At 40.7% G+C, this 25,451-nt stretch overlaps 1 protein-coding gene across 15 annotated transcripts in view; it reads left to right on the forward strand.

The window, feature by feature from the left end:
* The window catches only part of LOC117562664 (neurexin-2-like), a 153,731-nt gene that overhangs the window by 50,269 nt on the left and 78,011 nt on the right, over positions 1-25,451 (forward strand). For 9 of the 15 annotated variants that reach the window (XM_034240508.1, XM_034240495.1, XM_034240505.1 and 6 more), the window contains 9 exons: positions 4,208-4,634; positions 5,263-5,646; positions 6,439-6,642; positions 9,990-10,016; positions 15,883-16,002; positions 16,090-16,471; positions 18,458-18,648; positions 20,025-20,198; positions 22,988-23,107. In XM_034240508.1, the coding sequence (XP_034096399.1) occupies positions 4,208-4,634; positions 5,263-5,646; positions 6,439-6,642; positions 9,990-10,016; positions 15,883-16,002; positions 16,090-16,471; positions 18,458-18,648; positions 20,025-20,198; positions 22,988-23,107 (2,029 nt within the window). The remainder of the gene's footprint in view (positions 1-4,207; positions 4,635-5,262; positions 5,647-6,438; positions 6,643-9,989; positions 10,017-15,882; positions 16,003-16,089; positions 16,472-18,457; positions 18,649-20,024; positions 20,199-22,987; positions 23,108-25,451) is intronic. The other 6 variants (XM_034240500.1, XM_034240507.1, XM_034240503.1 and 3 more) reach the window with 1 other exon arrangement.

Raw genomic sequence — 25,451 nt, forward strand, 5'->3', positions numbered from 1 at the left:
ATTACCTTCTGCCAAACGCTGAAATGATTCCTTAAAAAATTCCAGTAAGTTGATAACTGGGGCACGAAACTACAATTGATTCAGATGTTGGACGGTGATGTTTTCATAGCAATTTAAAATATATATTAGAGAGGAAATTATGCCCTGTTTAACTTCCTGAAACCAGCACTAAGCAGCTTTTACACATAATTATAACTACTAACGCCAAAGCAAGGACTGAAATATAAATACATGTATATCCGAATCATTTGAATAATGTATTTTTTTGCATACAACAGAAAATAGAAAAGTAAAAGGATAACAATTCGATTTCTTTGTTCGTTAGAGAATTATTTCCCAGGCATTTTAGCGGTTTAAAAGATTACCCTTGAAACCAAAAACATAACATTTAGATACAATAATTCAGTTTGTTTGCAATCTCAGCAATGAGAATGTGTGATTTTCTTTGTGTGTCTTATTTTCTTTTTTGTACATTAATATTTGTGTAGGAGCCATGAAACGTGTATAGTAATGCGTTTTGTTTTAATATAATATATTTGTTTGATCACTATTGATTGGTTGGCTTGGGTCACATGGATATGGGCGGCACTCATTATAATCCTGTTCACCTTAGTGAGGTGTGTGTGTGGAAGAGAGGGTGACACAGGGCCGTTGTACTTTTTATTGACCGCAAGATTTATGATTGCTTTGATTATTATAACAATGTATATGTCTGATCACCGAGTATTTTTTCATTAAACTACAATACTATTCAACAGAGCTTTTGATCTCAGCAAGTAGTTTTTTAGCGTGTCATATAACATCAAACAAGCCCGGCCTCAGCTGTCGCTATAATTTGTTATTACTCAAAGCACCGCTGGACCAAAGCATGTTCTTTATATATGAGGCTTATTTTAGGCTTTACTTATTTACTTCTTATGTCATGGTCCACAGTTGTATTTAATGTTGTTTTAATAAAGCACATGACATCAACATTTCAAGCACTGCACTGAACGCATTTTAAATGGAGCTTCTATATAACTGCAGTGTGAATTCACTGTAATTAAAATGAGATGTTATTTATGGACAGGTTATTGTCCCAGCACCCTGCCAATGCTGCAGCCCCCGCTCTGTGGGTGGTGCGGCTGGTGGTGGTGTTTATACGTACTACTTACTGTTCGTAGTCACACAAATGCACTGTAGGCATGCAGGCAGGCTATGACAGAGATAAAGAGTAATGAAGATGTGATGACATCTTCATGACTGCCTGGAGATGCAGGTTCAACGCCAGGTCAGTCGAATCCAGAGCTCTGAGTGGAAGTAAGGAACAATGCTGGGAATGGAGAAACATACATATTCATCTTAATCCATTCCGGACAGAGAAATGACTAAAATATCTATTGTATAAGCAGTGCCTCTATTTGGGGGATATCTGTCTTATTTTATTGAACGCACAGAGTTTGGGCCATGACTCATCTCTCATGATGTCTCTTGATAATAAATGTGAGGGCTGCTGGGTAAAGGCCATCAGGTAGAGGAACAAATAATGGCCACTTTCAGACGAGTGTCGGAAATACAACAACTAGCAGGGACCGGGAGAAATGAATTTGTCTTTGAAGTCACCCCGCTTATTGGTCTGTAGTATGTGTGCCCACAGGATATCCCACCCTGCATCATTAGGGTCCCTCACTTTAATGCTTCAAAGATTGAGCACGATTTGGTTATGAAGAATGTCCTCACACGGCTGTTAGCAGCGGAGAAGGTCTTCATTCTCACACTGCTTTTATTCTTTAACTCTTGAGCATAAAAGGCACACGGGCTTTTTGTCATTCGGCACCAGAAGGGCTTTATTCTTGTGTGTCCGGATACACTGTAATCCTTGTCACATACAACAGGCGTCTGATTTGGTGAAATAGGATTCCACTTCCTGTATTGTCCTTTGGTTTATGTAATAGCCCTGCAGAGGTCACCCTGTGCTTTTTTTGCAGCCGTCTATGCCTTTCTGTTAGCTCCTATTTGTAAATATTGTGCCTCACGCAGGAAGCAATATGCGGACAAATCACCTCCTATTTTCTTTCCATGATTTCTTCTTATTTTGTTCGTACCCATCGGTTTCTGTGACCGTCCAATGATTTCTTATCACAGTAAGCTCTGGGTCTGTTTTATGTGAGTAAATGTCTTTTAAAAGATTTCATATCTCTCTCTGTTTCCTGTCATTGATCTAAATGTTTAAATCCATTGCCTGACATTCTTCAGAAACAGAGGGAGGTCTGCAGCCAATCAGATTTCTGTGATTTACCAATGTCTTCTCTTTATCGCTCTTCTCTTAGAGAGAGCTCCTCCGACACACAGGAAGAAATAACATCTAGTTTTTCTTCCAATTGTTTGTCACAGAAAGGAAACAAATCAGATTAAAGAAAAATGCATGAACATACTGTAATATGATTGGATTTAGATCATCAGTATTAATGATTATTTTATTTGTGATAAAAATAGTAGGAAAAAAGTCTATTCGTCTATTGATCCCAATAATAATTACTAAAAAAATCATTGGGAGATAAGATTGTGTGAATATGACCCACATACTGCTATTCAATGATTTTCTTCTAATGCCAGTATTGATGTCTGGAAAATCTAAGTTTACTTGATTTATTAAACATTACCTGAGATGCAATACTAGTGCAGTTCTTATTTTTCTTACAGCCTTTTTTTGTTGGCATCTCCTCAAATGTTTGGGGCCAGGAGACTGTCTGCACACGGCACAACACCTGCCTTTATTTAAGGATTAGGGTGTGTTACCTATGCTCATAATAAACAATCAGCCACACACATCCGATTTGATGAAGTGGGATTCATCATTCAGAGCACGTAGCTGAGAGCTGATTTGGATGGGGTGGAACATTTGATGCAAATAGGGTTGATTATTTTTCCGTTAATTAGAGAAAATATAAGAGAATGTTCCTGCATGTCACCTATTGTCTGTTTATAACTGCTAACACACAGCTACCGCTTTGTGTAAGTGACTTGATTGACTGTCTTCCCGTCTAAAAATGGCCTGTTACGCTCATTTCTCGATGGTCAGTTTCACCATCTGATTTCACTGCTTAATTAGTGAGGCAGTGTGAAGTGTGATATTGGCTCAAATTGTCTCTCAGCTGTGCTGTTAGTCCCCTGTGCGGCGTGGTGTGTCACCTCCGGCAGTGACTGGCCACAGAATGATGTGGCAGATAACAGAGGGCTCGGGGTGACTTACAACTGATACAAAATGAGACAAGGATTGTTGTCTCCTGCTGTGCATATTGATGAACCCAGAATGGAAACAGAAAATAACAAAGCGCCGCACAGCGGAGCGGGCATTCTGTAGCATGCTGTCATTAGAAACAGGGTGTATTTGATGTATTAAAGGTAAATATCTTTCTCTCTGTTTCCGGTAATTGATCCAAATGTTCAAATCAATATCCAGACAATCCTCAAAGACAGAGGCAGGTCTGCAGCCGGATAATCTGATTTCTCACCACAGTTTATCTGCATCATGAGCTCAGCAGAGAAAACGAACACTCCAGTTCATACCCTCCTACATTAACTACCTATTTAAATACTGCATTGTGTGTTTTTGCTTTTTAAGGATCGAGTCCACCTCTCTCCCACTCACCATCTCTGCTTGGACTTGATCTTCATATACTGTAAACACATATAATTGTTTGTCGCTGTGTAGGTGCTAGGTCTGTGATTCCTCCTCTCCGAATTTGAGATTATTTTACTGTCGGAACACATTTTTTGTCTTTAGTGAGTCACCTAAATGTCTAAAATGTTTGCATTTGCATCTAAATCTAAATGCCAAGAGCATTTCAGCTCTTCCTGCCTTCTTGTTTTATTTGCCTACCTGTATAATACTCAATAATACACGTTCCTCTATCTCTTCCTGTGCACAATCTTATAGAGACAGACAAGGGTGTTCTTTTCTAACAGATTAAGCGCCTCTACGTCTGTTTTAATTAAAGGTGCCAGTTTATTGGATTGAACTCCAGGAAATGAAATAATCAAAACATTTTGATCCTGCGCTCTGAGTTCAGGGATGATTCACCGCATTTACAATACGGCGTGTCCTTCTGAATGCCGCTGTGTCATATAGAATCTTATATTAATGATGAGTAATATAAAACCTTTGCACTGAATTTATTGTCGACTTCAGCTGTCATCTCACCACGACATCTCTCTCATTTATTAGGTGGTCTACAAGAATAATGAGTTTAGACTGGAGCTGTCACGACTGGCTGAACAGCGGGACCCAAAGATCAGTATCCATGGCGGCCTGATATTCAGCTGCGAGGACGTGGAGGCCCTGGTGCCGATCACCTTCGACACTCCCTCTGCCTTCTTGACTTTACCCAGGTGGAACGCAAAGAAGACGGGCGCCATATCTTTTGACTTCCGCACCACGGAGCCCATGGGCCTGCTGCTGTTCAGCCATGGCAGTCTGCAGGGCGCGATGCCAGACAAACCCCGCGCCGACTTCTTCGCCATCGAGCTGCTGGACGGGTTCCTCTTCCTGGTCATGGATATGGGCTCTGGCAGCATCAAGATGAAGGCCAGTAACAAGAGGCTGGATGATGGCGAGTGGTGCCGTGTGGACTTCCAGAGGAGGGGTCGTAACGGTGAGATAATTCTGTGTGTTTGTGGAAGCCTTCTGTCTGCTTCTGTTACTCCAGTTTTAGCTCTGGAGCAGAAAATGTTCCAAGCTGTGAAACCGCCATATGTCAGCGTGGAGCCAGTCACATTGGCCCGCTCTGGCTTTCTCTTCACCGCAGCGAAAAAACATTCACGCATATTAGGTTTTAATTACAATGATATTTTCAGTTGCTATAATCTATGTGTGACATTTGGAAATCTGTGTTAACCTATTTCACAAGTGGCCAATTATACAGACATCCACCTCAAATGTGGCCTTATTAGTACAATCCAAATGTCTACCTTATTAGGAAGACACTGTTCCTCCTCATACTTCTTCCTACACATTTCTATGAATACATTTCCTTCCATCTCAAGCAGAGTATTATGACAATGCCATTTATAATTCCTTCCTTTTCAGGGCGAGTTTTAGTTTTGGCTGCTGCTTTTCTCATAAAATCAACTCCCAAGGACTGCCAGTGCAGTTTTCTTAATTCACACTCTTTTAGGCAAGCAGTGCCTCACTTCTCACTAGGCACAGCCCACACACACGTCTTTCTTTGCTCAGACAAAAACCTTGTGTAAGTACAAATTGACTCATTTCCTGCCCTACAGGCTTAATCTCCGTGAATAGCCAGAGCATCCCCTTTGCTGCTAATGAAGGCAGCGAGATCCTGGACCTTGACGGGGAGATGTATCTCGGGGGGTTACCTGAGGACCGGCAGGCCCTCATGCTGCCCCCCGAGGTGTGGACCGCCTCCCTCAGCCTGGGCTATGTGGGCTGTGTGAGGGACATGTTCATAGACGGGCAGAGCCGTAACCTGTGGAGGCTGGCGGAGGTTCAGAGCGCCACAGGTGTGAGCAGCTTCTGCACCAGAGAGACCCACATCAGGTGTGCCAGAGACACTTGTGCCAACGGCGGACACTGCAAGGAAGGCTGGAACCGACACATCTGTGAATGCAACGGTACCGGCTACCTGGGTCCCAGCTGTGAGAAGGGTAAGAGTTTCTGAGACATATGACGGTGCATGAGAAGGATAAGTGATTTCAAAATGAGGCTGAAAAGCTTTTAACACTCGTTGGCCTGTATTTTATTTATTGATGTAGCTGTGTAGTGCCTGGAAAGGTCCTGCAGGAATAGAAAAATAATGTCGATAAAAAAAAAAATCAATTACAAGCCTTAATACTCAAGCCTCAGACAAAAATATTAAAATTTACAATTGAAGTATCATCATCTGCATGCTTAATAATGTCATTACAATTCAAACAATAGAGCTCCACGTTTACAAAGGATAGGAGGTGACAATCAAAGCATAGGCATAGGCCATAGTTAATTATTCTACAGTTCAGTTGTACAGTGCTTCATTAATGAATTATCAGTGTGGAAAGGTTCTCCGTGCTACGAGTGTTTCATTAGAAATGCAGCGCTGCTTCTGCAGTGATACGACCTGAATCACTCTGCATTTCCCATGCAGATGGTTTCCTCACAGAGAGGCCAAATTACGCAGATCCACTAGCAGCTAATAGAATGAGGGATATTTGAAAATCCCCCTTGTATTGCTTCATGAACTCCTTCAGAAATGTGATTGCTGCCGTAATCTCACCACTGTCTTTGCTAGTTCCAGGGCTTTTTCTGCCATCTGGTGAGACTGATGAAAACTGCAATCTAAAATCATATCATGCTGTACTTTAGATAAGCTCCAATTCAGGTTTCAATCTATAAATGCCACTTTGCTTTGTGAATTCCTCTGAGGTTCAATGTCTGCTAACGCCTCTTCCTGAAATCCATAGAGGCCACGATGGTGAGCTACGACGGCAGCATGTATCTGAAGGTGCTGCTGCCAAGGACACTCCACACAGAGGCAGAGGACGTGTCCCTGCGCTTCATGTCCCTGAGGGCCTTTGGCCTGCTGGTGGCCACCACCTCTCAGCAGTCAGCGGACACACTGCGTCTGGAGCTGGACGGAGGCAGAGTGAAGCTCACTGTGAACCTGGGTAATGCTGCTGCTGCTGCGGCAAATGCGAGCAGATAATGCCTGTTGACCTTCTAAATGTGTCAACGAGCTATCATGACATTAGTTTTGTCTCAGACTCTCTCATATCCATCTTCATGCACAACAACTACAGTTGCTCAACAAGATAAGCAACTCCCTTGAGCCTTTTTTATCTTCTCAGAATTTTTTGTGATAATATAATGTGACATAAAATAAAACAACATAAATAGTTTGACCTTTTAGATAGTTGGATAAGAAGGTCTATACCACTCTCAGATCTGTTGAAGAATTACAGGCAAGCAGAGGGCTAGCTTAGCTAACACCAGATCTGCAAACTAGGGAATACAGGAAGCATGGCTCTGTCAGGGCGTTAAATTACAGCAGAACAACTGAGGTGTAAAAAGCCCAATTCCTGGTTTCATGGGCGGGTTATGTATCAGACTATCTTTTTTCATTTAGTCTTTGTTGGTAGCCTGGCAACATCTCAGAGCCAGATAATAGTCTAATACATAATCACAGTAAAGTGTAAAATGGTTATATTTACACTTTTTAGCTTGCTGCTAGCTGCAGTGTGTGATCTTCTCATCTCACTAAAAACATTTGGAAGAAGAACCTGTCCCACACAAACAGCTATGAAAAACTCAAGGGGTTTAATGCCTTTTTAAGCAACTGTGTCTGTGTGTATGAATATTCTTTCTCTCTATCTGTCTCTTTGTCACTTTCTTTCTCTCTTTCTCTGTCCCTCTCTCTCAGTTCATCCAGTGGTCAGGTCCCATCTGACCGTCCTCTCTTTCAGCCCTTCAATGGCTTTGTCTGCAGTTCAAGGAGAAGGCAGTCAGAGATCAGATCTATCATTACACTCAGATATTACCACTCACATCGCTAAAGCTGTAGATGTGACCATTCGAGTTCCTTCCTCTCACATTTACTGGCCTGTCCAGTTTAGAGTCGCTTCACTGAGCACATGGTGCCGGTGATGGACACACTTACGCACACACACTTACGCACACACACTTACGCACACACACTTACGCACACGCACGCACGCACACACACACACACACACACACACACACACACACACACACGCACACGCACACACACCTGCAGCATTCTGGTCTCTGGCTGTCTGTATCCACTGCTCTGTGATGGTTGACAGCTTGAGAGCACTCCTCAGCCACATGGCTTACACCAATATATTCATACTATACAGCGGAAAAAATGGGTTCCATTATACAGAACATGCCAATGATGAGTGGGTGAATCCATTTTGAGGCTAAAACTGTGAATACTGCAGATGGATTTGGAAAGTATTAGCTGTTGTAGACATGGGGAGATGTTAGCAAAGCATCACATTAGTGCTGGTGTCATTACTTTTTCATGGGGTAAGGTTCACTGTGGCTGCAGGTTGTGCAAATCGCCCTTTTCCTCTGTATTCAACTTGAAAAATATATAACTGTCAGGCCTGCAGGAACGAGCAAGCGGGGAGGATCACGGTCTGGGATTTTAAGTAGAGGTGCATTGGTGCAATACAGACAAATTCAGACTATCAAGTACGATACCTTTAAGACACATATTACACATGTACAAACTTCCTAGTACTATTCAGTGAAATAATCAATCCCATTCACCTATCCTATTTTTTACCTTGGGTTCACTTTATTAAAATGACCTCTAGGATAAAATACACCCGAAGTTAAATACCTCGGGCAATCAGATGAGGGTTTTTTATGTATATTAACTAAAGGGGTTTTTGAGCGGTCCCCTTAGCACAAGGGTGTCAAACTCAAATACACAGTGGGCCAAAATAAAAAAATGGGCACAAGTCGAGGGCCGGACTGGTTCAATGTTTATTGCAAAACTTATTGAAATGAACTTATTGCACATATTAAACCTGGAACTAACCAAGCTTAAATTATTGCCTATAAAAACAACATTAAACATTAAATAATCAGTTGCATTCATTTCTTATGGCTCTATCTGCAGCTTTTCCAGAGTCATTTCTTATGATTACATTTTTCCACAGGCCAACAACAGCTTCAACAAAACTATTTCCCTCAAAGAACAAACCAAACATGCCCTGTTGTCGTGAGAGAAAAAGTGCAGAAGGAAACATCCATTGAAACTCAGTTTGCTGCTGTGATGCTAGTTCAAGCAGATACTTGGCATCTCATCTTGGGTGCAAGGTCATCAATGTTTGGGCTCAGGCTCTGAGCTGAGGAGACCCTCAGGATTGAGTGAAGGTGTGCGTGCAATATACCGGCGGGCCAGATCTAATAGTAATTAAACATTATCCTGCGGGCCGAACTTAAATCCACCACGGGCCTGATTTGGCCCCCGGGCCTTGAGTTTGACACATGTGCCTTAACATAACAAAAAGCTTATTTTTTTACATTTTCTCAAGCTCGTGAAGTAATATTGAAGTATTTTCGAGAACTCTTTGAACATTTTATCAAAATATGAGTGAAATCTTGCAACAAATCTGTCATCAGCTTTCAAATGAAGTACACCACTTCTATGTGGCATATGCTGTGGACCTGTTATCTACCTCTAATGATCCTCTAAGGAAAAGAACAATGGGTCTATGGTAGGAGAGAGCAGAGTAGAAGAGGTTAATGTATGCATCACTTACTGTATGAATGCATGTATCTCGTCCTTAACATAAATAATAAAGAGGCATCTGTATAACAAGTGAATGAAAAGAACTGAGAGGAAACGACAGTGAGTTAAAAATAATGCATTATCCCAGTAGTTGCTCTAATTTAAGTTGTGTTAATTAGTCGCCCTCAGCTGCTTCTCTCGGTGACAGGCTTAAGATGCTTTATTCAGCTTCCCCTGTTAAAAAAACAAATGGAGCACAGGTTCCATTTTGGTGATCTGCTTCAAACAATTTTCCTCACAGCGGTGCATGTTTGCTGTATTACCCCAGAGCACGCGTCAGTGAACTATCAGTCTCGCTATCTGGAACAGTCAGATTCATTTGCAGACGCCTGAATGTAAGCAGCCGTATCCAAGCCGATACTGACGCTAAAAATAAATACCAATGCACCTCCACTTTATGCTCAATAAAACTCTTATTGATCCCAACGTTGATCTGCGCTATTGTGCTTCCAGCTGTGCCAGACACATGCTCAGGTCTTTACTTTTACTTTACCGTTTCTTTTCTAATGTTATGTACACTACAGGGAGGAAAGTGGCGGTTTAGACTCTCAAGGCTGTCCCCGGATGGTGGGCTCTGAAAAGCACTGAAGTGTCTGCAGAATGTACCTTGAAGGATGTGAAATATTCTCCTCTTTTGTGCTGTTCTTTTTTCTTTTAACCTCACCATCTCACTCTCTCTCTCACCAGATTGTATCAGGATAGACTGTAATCTCAGTAAGTGTCTCCTATGATTATTTACTGTACCATGATGTAGAAAACATGCACTGTGGTGTAATCATATGCCTCTCGCTCTATTCCCTTGTGACAGAGAACATAATTAATTTCTTCTGCCCCACAATCCCCGGTGTTTACTGTTGCCGTTATGCTACTCACAACCATCATTACAAAGATAAGAACGAGAATGAGACTTCTCTGTGGCGAGCTTTTGTGCGGTTGAATATAATTGGCTTTTTCCCCCCTAGACTCATAAATTCTACATTTTAGTAACACTGTGAATGACACATGTTCTCATTAATACAATGTAATAATCTTCTAATCGAATGTAACTAGATTTGACGCTGCCTTTTGTGCCGCAAATGACTCATTCATTTGCTTGTGACTCATTTGCTCGCATAGCTGATAATTGGGTACATTTCAAGTACAATCAGCAATTATCTGTTGTGAGAAAAGCAGCACTCGAATGCAGTTTTGCTACTGGGTAAACACTCTGCAATGTAGAGCTTAGATTAGTTTAAAGGTTAGTCTGATATCTGATTACTAGATGAGTATGAATCAAGACTATCAAAAAGACTTGTTGTTGCGTAAATGTTGAAAGATGTTAAGTAGTTTCTTTGATTTGATTTTGGCGTCAACTATTAGAATTGTGAAACTAATTTATGCACAAGGACCAGATGCAGTGTATTTAGTGTTTGTATCATCACACTAATTAATAGAGCTGTTCCTAGGAGGTGTTATTGCTAAACATTTGAATAGAGAGTGTACGTTTGTTGCAGCATTTTAGTAGATTACTGTTAATGTTACTAGGGCTGTAACAATGTCAGCTATAAGACCTTAGACCTATAGAAAATGTAAAACAATCATAATCATGCCACAAGTCAAATCCACTTCGTACTATAACTGTGTGATTTGTTTCTTTTTTGGGAACTGAAACTCAAAACACAGTTAAGAGAGGTAGATAGAGTTTGTAACCATAACTTCACAAAATAAAATAAACAGTAAGGGTTAGTTTAAAGGCAACCAGATGAACTTAAAAAAAGAAAATCCACAATGAACATGTGTACTATTAGCATAACATAGATATGTATGTTTTAAATGTCACAGTGATAATCGATACTGGTATATCCAAAGACCCTTAAGTGGAAAATATTCTTAATATTCAAAATAAATCAACGGATGTAGGCTTTAATTAAAAAAACGATTAATTAAGTATTTAAGTCCACCTTGTTGTCATGCGTCAAAGGACACTATACTTCATTATACCACACATGTAATTGGCTTCTAGGGCCATATGTGCTATAGATGCAGGGGGGACAGGCTGGATAAATGTTCTGTACTTAAACCTTTTAATATGAAACATTACTGAGCGACCTGTCAGCAAATCATCAAATACATTATCATGATCCATGCTGCATTTAAATAGGCAAACATACATCCATTGGGTCGATAGCAGATGAATGCCAAAGGCCAATTTCCCTCCTTTATCAGCAGAATATATTTTCTGGTATTCTTTGTGTGAAATAGAGTGGCACTTTAAGGTTGTACTGCGGAAATGTTTGAATTCATGATGTAGATTGTCACCCTCACCTGATACTGAGAGACAGGCAATTTAAATGTAGTTTCAGATTACAGCAGTGGAAGAAAGTCGTTCGGCAGTGAAGAGGTAAACGGCTCCCTGATAAAGATCATCAAATAGAGAGGAAGCTATTGAACGCTTATACAAAATTATCACTATAATCGAGCACCGACTGAAAGCTTGTTTCCAAGCCTCATGTATGAATAATTCCCAGACTCTCTAAAATAATGGGTTTAACTGTTATTGTTCAATTTCGCAATGATTTACATCCTATTAGATTGTTTTTATGCTCACCGGAGATGAAAGGAAAACTATTTGTTGTGCACTATAAAACATATTTTACCATCTGAGCACGTACAATAGAAAGATCAATAACCGACAGTCTGGTCTGAAATGTTGTTTAATGTTAACCTATTGATCTGAGATGCTGACGTAATGGCTATACACAAAAGGGGACAATTTACTGTTACTGCAGATTTAGCAAACATGTGTTAGCCTAAGCAACAGTCCATGTTATTGAATGGATTACTTGTGTTCCTCTGATTGAGGTAAGTAGTGTGTGTGCGATACATGGGTGTGTTGTTTGATAGAGACTGCATGTACTGTCTCTGTAAACCACTTTGATTTGGTTCATTTCTAATAATAATAATAATGCATTTTATTTATATAGCGCTTTTCACAACTCAAATACGCTTTACAGAATGAGGGAGGGTAGACAAACAATTTCTGTTCTACAATAAATGATAAACAATAATAGAATATGCAAGGCCAATAGCCAAAACCCTAAAAACACATAAAACTTAAAAATAATCTTCCCAAAAATTGTGCTTTGTTGATTTCAATGTTAAATGTAAATATATTATCCTTTGAAAAATATAATTATTGAAACATATATTAGAATTTACACAATCTTAAAAAAATAATAACTGGCTTTGGGTATTATTAATAAGTGAGAAGGGGAAAAATATGGAAGATTGACATGCTCCTTTATATCCTCGGATATTTGCCAAAGTAATTGCCCTCTCTACCAGCAGATGGCATTGTACCATCATAGACTGTGCACAGAAAATATGAAATGTCTGTGCATCTTATTGTGTGGAAACAATTAATTCCTGATCAAGTCCGCTTCATGTTTGCCACATCGGTGATCTCTGAAGATCTCAATACTGCAGATGAGATAATGGATGGCTTTTTAATGGATTTGATAAGTGATAACGGAAAATGGAGCCAATTATCCCAAATTATCTTCCAAAATAATCAAAACAATTGTCGTTTAGTGAGCGCTTTCAGTGGGAAGCATTACAGATTGCAACATAGACTCGTTGTGAGTTTTAATTGTCCTTGTTTTGAACACCTTTAAGGATTTTCGTTACTCAGATTGCTCAGGTGTGGCTAGGGTAGTTTATCTCTAAAGGAATCAGAGCAGATTTAAGAACAAATGTTTCTGCAATGCTCTTGATTAATTCTCCAGGATATGGGGAATAATGCTTCACAACACAAGACAGTTTTAAAATGAAGCATTTGTCCTACAAAATTACCATAACATGCTTTGATTAACACGCACATCGAGCGTTCAAAGTCTCCGCTCACTCTTAATGCTGACCTGTATAACTGCACCATGCCTTTGAAGTTATTCTTGTTTGAAAATATGAATCACATTCAATTTTAACTGAGGATCAAACTGGACCAAATAGACCTCTTACAAGTGCGGCTTGCTCTCGGGCCACTGGAAGCTGAGCTTGTGAAGCAAAGGCACTTTGAAAGGAGGCCACATTTCAAAGGATTTACACTCAGAGGTCTGTGTGAATACTTATAACATTACACCATTTTAATGCCCACTGCAGTGTTTGAGATAGATCACCATCACTGATGTTAAAAGCTGTTTTGTGTGCTGCAATTTTTATTCATACTGAGATTTAAAAAAATGAATGACCCTGTTACGACCTGTCCCCTACCTACCTGTAGCGGTAGTGGCTCGTGGGAAGACCCGCAGCATAAAAACAAACCACACCAAACACACAGTATAATTAACGGCGAGCATTTATTGACAGCACAGCCGTAACTTAAATGCCAACCGGCAAAAGGAACAAAGTCTGGAGGACGGCAAAAACAAACAAAAAGGAAGAAGGGGGCCTGGGCCAGCCACACCACGGGCCGTAGGACCCAGAACTTCCCTTCTCTAACCAAAGATCTAACACAACCTAAGGGGGAAAAAAAGCCGCGAAAAACCTAATCTAACATCCTCGAGAGTTCACACAATAATAAGACAGCAAAGAGAATTACGGATCCACACGTGGGGTGAGAGGCAATCCACGGATAGAATCCCTCGGCATCAGGACAGGAAAAGCGACCTCTTCTCCTCCAGCTTCCCCTCTTTAAGTCATCCCCAGCTGAATGTAATTAGGACACCTGGTGGAGGCGGAGCCAGGGGCGGACCAGGTGTACCTGCGCAGCAGAGAGACAGAGAAAAACAACACAGAGCACGTAACAGACCCCATTATCAAATATAATATTACGACAAGAAATAATACTTTTATTTGTACGAATGAAAGTAAATGTTTTGCATTTTAACATTGATGCGGTGGAACAACAGATATCTGTATTTTTTTACGTTTTCCTTTATTATCAGAAACCTGCCCACTACCACAATGCAAATTGACAATCGACAGTTGATCCTAGGCCGTTTCTCAATCGCGAGGATGCTGGCTTGGTAGTCACGTACTTCCAAGTCACTTCCTTCAGAAACGAAGCAAGTATGCTTCCAAGCCAAGGCTTCGGAAAACGAAGAAGAATAGAACAGGCTAACAAGTGTGCCACTCTCTCTAACGGTTTCAACATAAACTGTACCGAAAATAAATACCTCACGATGTCTATCTAATTATGAACTTGTTGAAGCCGCCCTCAGAGAAGCACAGATAAGATAAATATGTATCCAGCGTTCGACTATCTCTGTTTCCAGTACGGCAATTGTCATTTCTACAAGATAAACCTTTCTGTTTTTGTGTTGGAGACGATTCCAGGGAGTGGTTTGTTTCTCACTATGGAAGTAAATCAGTCAAACATAGTGAGCATGATTTTATGCGATTGATCTGTCTGGTGTCTGGTGTACGCAGTCGATATTCGGCAGGTGGATGATGATACCATGCTGTGTGCTGTAAAGACACTTGATATGCAGCTCTGGACAAAGTCTCCAGTCGCAGTTTTATTTCCCTGAGGATGAAACAGAGCAGTGTTCGGAAAGCAGTTGATGTTTTCCATGTATTGCCCTCTGTACGTCCCCTGTAATTCTCCTACACCATGAGCTCAATTAGACAGACAAACCCCTGAAGGCGCAGTCAGCTTAGGCATGGCCAATTAGTTTCCCAAGCGATGTCAGAACTCCTTTGAACTGCCGTGTCGGCCTGTTGCATCGGCACTGATTCGGGATGACGGTGCTGCAGTGGCAAGCGTGTGCACTGTGACCTATTTTGAAACCAATGAAAAAGGCAGAGGATAGTGCAGGAATATTGAAACTTAAAGCTGCATGTTTAAACCAAGCCCCTGGGTAATACAATATCTAAGTAGACATTAATCAAATCACTTGCTATTCAGGACAGAAATAACCAGGGATGACAGGGGTACTTTAAATCTGTTACACTTACAAGTTACCTGTAATAAAAATGAAACCATAAACTTAATCTGAGTATCAGAAAATAAAAGTAATGTACCCTGATTACCTTCTGTTTTGGATTACCTCAATGAAAAATGCAATGCAAATAATACAAAATACATTTCAATAAGATGTTTTTTACTTAGTGTATCATGTAAGACAACAGGACAATGTAACCTTAGTAAATGAAACACGTTATTTTGGATTTATTAGCCTACAGAACAGTACAACAATACAATGTGCTCCTTTAAAAGCAAACACAATATGCTCTTTCTTAGGTTTCTAGCATTGTAATCCTGCTAGTATTCCCCGTTCTTTTTTTTAAATGTAACATTAATCTGATTAACTCCTTTATTAATGTAAGGAATACACTTAACTATTTTTTGTAATCCCATTAAATGTAATCCGTTGCTCCCCGAGCCTGAAAATAACCCAAAAGCTACCTTGATTTATTTTATCCTCAAACTGTGTTGTGAATGCAAAGTATTGGATGCCGGTAAATGTTGATGTCTGTGTGAGTGTCTGTTGTTCTGGAAGTGGATGAATGCATCGACCCTGTGAAGTGAGCCTCATGTTTAAAGGATGTATACTGAGCTGCTGTGGTATGATTGTCACTTTACTCACTTTACTCCTCTCAGGCAAGGGTCCAGAGGTACTGTTGGTAGGCGAGAAGCTGAATGACAATGAGTGGCACACCGTGAAGGTGGTGCGGCGTGGGAAGAATTTGCTGCTCTCTGTGGACAATGTGACAGTGGAAGGTGTGTAGCAGGATTGCAGGAGCTGTGCTTACTGAGCTGCAGATATTGAAAGGTAGTTTAAATCTGAGCTTCTTTTTTGTCCCCTAGGCCACATGACAGGCGCCCACACCCGCCTGGAATTCAACAACATCGAGACGGGGATCATGACAGAGCGGCGGTTCATCTCCGTGATGCCTTCCAACTTTATCGGCCATCTGCAAGCTCTCTCCTTCAACGGGATGCTGTATCTGGACCAGTGCAAGAACGGAGACATCTCCTACTGCGAGCTGAATGCTCGGTTCGGCATGAGGCACATTGTGGCCAATCCTGTGACTTTCACAGCGCAGGCCAGCTATCTGGCCTTCTCCACCTTGCAGGCCTACGCCTCCATGCACCTCTTCTTTCAGTTCAAGACCACCAGTCCTGACGGGCTGATACTTTACAACTCTGGAGATGGTAGTGACTTCATCGTGGTGGAGCTGGTCAAAGGGTAAGTCATGTGTGTTTGGACTCGGATAAGTATAGAAGGGGCTTTGGGTAAGGCAAGGCAAGTTTATTTGTATAGCACCTTTCAACACAATGCAATTCAAAGTGCTTTACAAAAACGAAAGACACTAAGAGCATTAAGAAATAGTACCGCTCTATCGAAATCAGTCGGAAGTCGCAACGGCTCATTTCAAAATAAACGTGGATTTGCGTAAAAAACGGGGTTCGGATATTTTGTTTGATTTTAAATAAATAAAGTCTTGGCTTTCAGAATATGAAACTTTTATTTCCAAAATCACACGATAAATACATTTCTGAAGCTTGTAAAGGGAAGAAGACGGCTCTCACTCGCAATCTGCTCTTCCGCAGCGCCGCCCCCCCTCCCTCCGGCTGACATTATGAATGTACGCGTATAGTAATCATAAATAACACGGCAGGGTCCGTTACAGTTTGTTTTCATCTGATTTCAATTAAACAAAGTCTTGGCTTTCAGAATATTAAACTTGTTTCGGCAAATTCAGATGATAAATACAACTTTGAAGCTTGTAACGGCATCATTACAAGCGGAGAACAGAGCAACTTGACGTCACAGCAGGCATAACAACAGCCGGTGTTTCTCGTGAGTGTTTTCCCCGGGAAACAAACACAATACACACAAACGCAAAATTACACAAACACACACACACACACACACACACGTATATACACACACTCGCGAGCTTCCCCCAGACCAGTAATCCGTCTGGGGGACGCGCGTGCGTGCGTGTAAAAACACTAATTTAAAAGCACATTTTATAATTTAGCAGGAGATTAGAAATGTATTTTGGCCCTTAACCATTCAATGCTTTATAGACCAGCAACAGTATTTTGAAATCAATTATTTGACATACTGTAAAGTTTTCAGAACTGGAGTACTACTACTAGAGCTGTCTCTAACTAAACTGTTAGTTGAGTTGTGTCCCCACAAAGAACCATGCAAAGCAAACCCTGTAATGTTCTGTTCACCAGAGAAGTGCTCAGAATTTTTCGGAAATTAGTCATTCAGCAGGAAAAAGAATATTAAAAATGACTAAAGTAATCCTAAGCGACTTAGCCGATTAGTTGGCGAAAGTGTGCAGTTCTGATATCCATCAGTGCAAAAATATTAGTCTTGCAAAGCTTAAGGCGCCTTGAAGAGTGCATTTTCTACTTTTCTCCTTTTTTGGGCTCAAAATGTCTTAATCTCGATTTATTTCTTCAATGAATCCGCCTGCAGCAGTGGAGAGGCACACAAAATAGCATTGAAATGTTGTCATCATAAATTATTTTAGTATAGGGAGGGATGCTGATAGAGGAAGTATGACTACAAAAACAATAACCGCCATCACCAGAGCACCGGTGTCATTCTCACACAAACACATTTGGCAACAGATATATGTTCCTCATGTTTTATTCATTGTAGAATTTTTTTTGCCACCGACAGATTAGCAGAGAAGGGTTGTCGAAACTGAGCAAGCAAAGCAACGATTGTAGTTTTCCTCTGTCAAACCTTGCACAGACTCTTTTCCCAGTTAGCAATTATTCAGCAGGAGGCCTTGTTTCGGCTCCGCAGCCTGCAGCAGAAGTCGCACAGACAACACAGACGAGAAATGGCTTCCAACGCTTCTGTCATTGTTTTCCAGGCTGCTCAATATTTAGTGTGAAGTGTGGCAGCTTTGAAATAGATGCTGCTTAACTTTGATTTAAACAAGATTCCGTTTTTTGACAGTGCACTCTGTGTGGTGATCAAATGTAATTTCGTGTTGCTGTTTGGCTTCATTCATTCACTGTTATCTGTGTCAACAAAGAGCATTTCTGACTTTGACCCCCACCCCTCAGTTGTTATATCACAAAGCACAGCAGTTTACGCAGCTTGAGGTGCTTATTTTCCACAGTGTGATCCCATAACAGCATATTGGAGGAAACGAACACAAAAGAAACACTAAATGTAATAATATGTATTGTTGTGTAGGTACGTTCATTATGTTTTCGACTTGGGAAATGGGCCGTCGCTAATGAAGGGAAACTCTGACAAGCAACTTAATGACAACCAGTGGCACAATGTGATGATCTCCCGGGACAACAGCAACGTGCACATCCTCAAGATTGATTCCCGCACCGTCACCCAACACGCCAATGGAGCCCGCAACCTGGATTTGAAAGGTAATTAACTTACTTACTTAATTCAAAGGATTGTATCAAGGGACCCAGTGAATACAACAAAGTAAAAAATACAATTGAGATTAGTACAAGATTTCATGATAAAATATGACTTTTTATAGTATTTCTCAATGTATTTTGTTCCTATATACTGTATGTTAACACAAATACAGGAACATGTTTAGCATGTACCAACAACTAGAAGCAGGCACCATTCAAAAGCTCTAAAAAGGGTGGACTCCACTTTTACAAAATGTATCATGAGATTGTCCAAAATGTGTAAAATGATTCACGTTTGTTCTAAAATTGTTGTCCTCTTCACACATGTTGTATTGAATATAATGCAGTCCAGTCAACCACTAACTAAATGACCTAAATGCTAAAACGTAGAATTAAATCTCTTAATTAAATGTTGGATTAAATGAAAGACTTCCCGATCTCACAGGTGTGGAGGAAATTCCACACAAATCAAAAACAACCTGTTTGTCAAGAAATGAACATATAATAGAAGTTTAAAGCAAGGTTTTGTTATTTAGTAAAGTCAATACAAGTCTAAAGCATTTAACAGAGTTCATCTATTTCAGCTGAAAGGACAGAGTCTTTGCACCTAAAGGTTTGTACAAGATCTTACAACATGCAACGGAAAATACAAACACAATACACTCGAGAGCAAGGGAAGGGGAAGGTCTTCAGCGAATTCCCATTACAGGGAGTGTTGGCCAGATGGTGGAAACTTGCATACATGTTCATTATTTTGATTTGATTTATTTTGAATGTGTAAAACAATAATACAAAAATGTAACATGAGAATTATTATACAATACAAAATTAAGCAAGTTGATATACACAAATATTACTGATTCTAACTTACGTATAAACAAATGATCTACTTAATTACACATCTGAGAAGGGGTGGGAAGAAGTTTACACTTATTTAATCTCACCCCTTCTCCCAAAAACTAAATTATTAACACTTTTTTTTGTTTGTTTCTTAAAGAAATACATTTTTTATTAAAAAAAAAAAAAAAAACATAAAACAACAAATAAATAACCTGATAAATACACAAACAAATAAGCAGATAAATAAACAAACAAATAAACTAACAAATACATAACGGAGGTAAATGATTTTCAAGAAAAAATCAAATCACAAACCAAATAAATAAATAAACTGCAAACAGTGTACCCTATATCTTGTTAAAATCATGTCCTTATACAAATGACAAACCAATGGTTGAATAGACAGCCTTTTGTCTGTTCTAAGGAAGTGCAAATTAGAAGCTACAGTAGATGTGAATTCAAACAGTGGGAAAATAGAAACCAGAGAATGAAGTTACAGTAATGAAATGAGACTTAATGATACATTTCTACAACAACAGGCGAGCTGTACATTGGTGGTGTTGGGAAGAGCATGTACAGCAGCCTGCCGAGGTTAATAGCATCCCGGGAAGGGTACCAGGGCTGTCTGGCGTCTGTGGACCTGAACGGGAGACTCCCCGACCTGCTGGCTGACGCCCTTCACAAGGTCGGAGAGGTGGAGCCCGGCTGTGGAGGTGAGCTGGGAACACGCTGGGCACAATGAAAAGAGAATGCTCCTGTAATCTGATTTCATCGGCACACAGCACACATGAAATCAGAGGAAGTCAGCGTTTACCAAAAGCTAATTACACTGCATGTGTTCTGGTAATAAACAGCTTTGTTGATTGCTCCATTATGCCACAGAACACATCTTGTGGTTTTATTATAATAGCGAACATGTAATAATAATATCAAGAACTCCAGTTGCTTTGGTTGAATTGTACTCAAACAAGAGAGCAATCAGGAAAGCGTTGACTGAAAAGACTTAATAATATTGATTAATATCCCAGGTACAAATTACCTTCACAGAAAACACTTCACAGGATATGGTAGATCTGAGAGTGTACCCAAAGTTTGGCTTAATGGTGACGCAAAGGTAAAGGACCTAAAGTCTCCAGTATCAAACAAATTGTATGAGTTATTAAGGAGGAGGTTTAATGATAAGTAGTGAATGATGTGTTCTAAGGGTTTCCAAAATGGAGACAGGATAATATTAATTGTTCTCTTGAGTGCGCACAGCGTTTTTTGTTTTGTGTTAAGACTTCACACACACAGAATCTGGTCAGAGTTAATCACATTGCTTTTATGGAGATCATTATTAAGTTGTTTAATATGTTGTTTACAATGTGAACGTTCAGCATTTGTGTACTATTATTATATTCATATATAATAGGAATATGTAGGTTGTGTGGGAACAACAACTCTGCAAATCTTGACTTGGGCGGTGGTGGCGAAGTCCATAGGGAGTTGGCTTGGCAACTGGAAGGTCACGAGTTCAAGTCCCGGCAAGACCAAGTGCTACCGAGGTGTCCCTGAGCAAGACACCGTTCCCCACACTGCTCCCCGGGCGCCGTTCAAAATGGCAGCACACTGCTCCTAACACTAGGATGGGTCAAATGCAGAGAAACAATTTCCCCACGAGGGATTAATAAAAGTCCATCCATTGACGTGTTGCTTAACACTCTGGGCAATAAAAACAACACATCGTCTTTGTAGTGTACGTGTTGCTTGCATAATTTAAACCTAATGCCCTTAAACACACTGAAATGAAATGAGAGTATTGAGTGTATGAAAGTCGCTTTGGGTAAAGCATTTGATAAGTAAGTAACAAAGTAAATGAGCCCATCTGAGGGTTGTCTCTCATGCCCCGGCCACACGAGGACGAAAACGGCTAAACGCATATGATTAACGCAAACGCAATCGCAAACAAGCTTCCGTCCACACGCAATAGTCATCCGGATAGTGTCTGCACACACGAGACCGCTCCGTTTAGCTCCAACCGCTGGAGAAGCTGCAGTACATATGCCAAGCCTGTACGTGGCGCTGTAACTTCCTCCACAAAAGCAGCGAAGAAGCATGGTTGTCATGGTTGCCCTTCTGTTTATTCTCCGCGGTGGGGGCCGAGGGAACCGGGCAGAGTTTTTCGCCAGTCAACGTGTATTAAAGTTTAAATCTTCCGACAAAATTATAAAAGTGCCGGTCAAAGGTCTTCTTTGTTATTTATTGAGCTTTAAAACAAATGAATAATGACTCTATATAATATAATAATAAAATACACGGAGCCTCTCTTTTTCCTCCCTCTCTTCGGACAGCGCCAGTGTCTGTTTCATGCAGCAGCTGATCCAGTAATGAGTGACCCGGCCGACAGTAAAAATAAACATATTTATAACTAGTTTAGGTAGTTTGAGAGGTAATTAAAATAGCTAAGGGTGATGATCTGACTTGAAATGTGTGTTTTACTCCATTCACCGCCGCATCACAGCGGGAGGAGCTGCAGGTGAGCAGAGCTGCGTGTCTCCGTCCTGTCAGATTAGACTTCACTCGCGTTTATGTCCATATCGAGAGAAAGATAAATAATCTGAATTCAGTGTGCAGTTTACTTTGACGCGGGGGTGAGCAGCAGAGGTGGGGAGAGGCGGGGCTATTGCCTCATCATTATCAGAAAATGATCGTATATGGCGTACACACGGAGCCGTTGGACCCCCCAGAGCGTTGCGTATGCCGTTCTATCCACCTTGGGACCCGTTATCGTTTACGCAGTCGTTTAGTGCCGTATTCGGTCGTCCTCGTATGGCCGAACGGTCTATATGACACTAAACAGTAACGCAAACGACCGTTTTCGTCCTCGTGTGGCCGGGGCATCAGAGTGCCATTCAAGTGAACTTGCTGTGGCTGAATGCTTTTTAGTGGAATCGTGTCGATTACATGCTAAAGTAAAAACATTGTGGGGGAAACTTCTGTGTAGCAATGCAGGAGGAGTCACCGACTCAAAGGAGACACGGGGAGAGCTGAAGCTCTGATGGCAAACACTGATGGGTTTATTTGGAGCTTCGGCCGGAGAATTCACAAAACAAGTAAAAGAGTCAGAGGTTCTGACTTCACGGTAGAGTTGCCACGTCAATTCTGAAGAACTCTACCCCAGACCCGTGTATTTAGCTAGTTCAGAGAGAATAATCAACATTGTGCATAACAAGATAGAATCATAACCCCTCTATCAGCTGACGCCAACAGGCAGGAACAGGGAGACAAAACACTGAGAGCACAGCAGCCAAGGTTACAGGTGCGTGTGCTCAGTCAGGACAGTTTGAACTGATAAACTGGGTAAAGTTATGGGCCTTGGAAAATATTTCCCCAACAAACATTACATTTTCCTGGTTTCAATGACAAGCCTACTGTTGCAGTTGTATTTCCTTTGGATAGTAGTGAAGATGCATTAATAAAATAAGGACAGGGCGCCTGGTTAACCTGCTGTCCCCCCCTGCAGGCCCCAGCACCACCTGCACCGAGGACTCCTGTCAGCAACAGGGAGTGTGTCTGCAGTTGTGGGAGGGCTTCTCCTGCGACTGCACCATGACCACCTACGGGGGGCCGTTCTGCAATGACCGTGAGTACAGGTTTATTACGCCTCATGGGGTAGAATGGTAGGGAGAGTCTACTTCTACAAAGTTTTGTCACTGGTCTCTATATGGTTAATTATACTAAACCGCAATTAAAGGATTGATCGACAGTTGCTGTAAAATCTGAAGTCCCTCCTAAGAAAACCAGTCAGACTTATGTTGGTTTAAAGCAGGGGTGTCCAAACTTTTTTCACCGAGGGCCACATACAGAAAAATATACGAAGGGCTGGGCCGCTCACTAGAGGTATATCGCCTCATAAGTTCAGTTATAAGTTAGCAAAATCGATCAAATGTAGGTAAATGATGCTCGTGAGTGTTGGCAGCTCATCCCTTAAAACAGAAACCTCATATTGATTATAATAAGGAGAAATAGGAAGGGTGTATTTCAAGCTTGCTATGTAAATTTGTCATTGGGCTTGTTTCTTATCAACTAAGATATGTTAGAAAATGTTTCCAACTTTAATTGACTGAATGTATTTGAAAAGTGGTCATGAATACTACTGTGTAATATATTTGTACCTTTATATTTAAGAACTACAATTTAAGGCAAGCACAAGTTTCATCTATGGGCCATATTCCATTATACCTTTTGAACTTGCTGAGGGCCAATTCAAAATGGTCCGTGGGCCGCATTTGGCCGTAGTTTAGACACCCCTGATTTAAAGTCTTCAAGACATGTCACTTGTTAGACGCTTTTTATCCAAAGCGACTTACATACTCAGTACTGTGGGCGACCCCCACAGGAGCAATTTGGGGTGAAGTGTCCAGGGACACAACGACATGCTGACTGCAGTGAACCTTGACTGCGGTTTGAACCTGTGACCCCCTGATCCGAACACCAACACTCAACCCACTGCACCACACGCCTCCACAACACCTCTTCAGAAGTAGTTTTAGATGTGGCTGACTCAGCGACACACTGTCATATGGCTTTCAGTGGTAACAGCAAAGTGGAAAACACTATAACCCCATCATCAGAACTGTTCAAGAAATAAAAAAGATCCTTGTTTCATCTTCAGCTTATCCAGCTCAGTGGTTCCTCACCTGTTTGGCGAGTGAACATGTTGTGCTTTTGGATTATTATTTGTTAAGGATTATAAAGTGATATTATGTTATATTTGACCAACACAAGAAGAAACATGGAAAAGGTAATAAGTTAACTTTCTTCTTACTTTCTTTATTGTATTTTGCTCTAACCATGGTGACTCCTAATTCTTATACATGCCAGTTGAATGTGACTTCATAACTATCAAACTACAGCAGTAACACAGCAGTAGGAGCACACGTGATGCTTTCTGTGATTTAGAACCCATTTCCGGGATCTGCAAGTGCTCACTGTTCTCTCTTTACTTAAAACAAAATCAATTGGTGCTCAAAGGTAGGAAATCAATCAAGGACTAATGTATCCTTTAGAAAATAATCAACAAGGATGCAACATATAAGGGACTTGCATTCAACAATGATAATGCAAAGCAGTGTTTGTGGTGGCTTTTCTATCACAACAACAATAACATACGAAATGTGTGTGACACTATTATTACTTTTTAATTCTCACACCTTACATTGTTATATTGTAGTCCCATCTTGTACTCAATGTATTGGAAAACATGTCTACCCTTATTAAGAATATTTACATATCGTGTTAGCGTGAGGATGTTGATGTATTTTCTTTCTAACTTTAGGAGGCGATCGCACGCTAATGCACGACATGATTGATAGCACCACATTTGATAGCTGCCTCTGCCATAAAGAGCCCTCTTTGTCCAAAATAATAGACCCGACTTTTACCAGAAGCTTTTCATTTATAATAGCAAAAGATTAACATTAAGCTTTTTGGTCCAGTGGTCACGGCGAGTTAAGCTTCATTTTCTGCAGTTATTAAAAAGAGCTGCAGGAAGGGTCCCTTTGGGGTGACCATTCTTAAAGTGTGCGGGCATGTAGCATTGTTTTAAGAGAGAAAAGCGCGTTATACTCTGTAGGAGGTCTATTTAAGAATACATTTAGGGTATCGGTGTGTAAAAGAGTAATTGTGCAGAAAGAAAATAAGATGTTTTCTGTTCCCTATAGTGTTTCCGACATATTTTGAGAAAGACACACCTCACCATGGATTTTATTTTGTTAATTAGAACAGTCTAATTAGATAATTAAGGAAGTGAAAACACTACTTTCTGGAGTACAGTTGTTACTGACCTGCAGATACTGCATCTCCTTTAGCTTCTACAGCACAAAGCTGCTTTCCTCCTCCATTTGTTTCGACAAGTTGTCTCATTAATCTGCTTGCTTCCTGTGTTACAAACTTACAAACACAGCCAAATGTGCTCGCTGCTGTAA

This window comes from Gymnodraco acuticeps, unplaced genomic scaffold (genome assembly GCF_902827175.1).
Source record: "Gymnodraco acuticeps unplaced genomic scaffold, fGymAcu1.1, whole genome shotgun sequence".
Taxonomy (NCBI): domain Eukaryota; kingdom Metazoa; phylum Chordata; class Actinopteri; order Perciformes; family Bathydraconidae; genus Gymnodraco; species Gymnodraco acuticeps.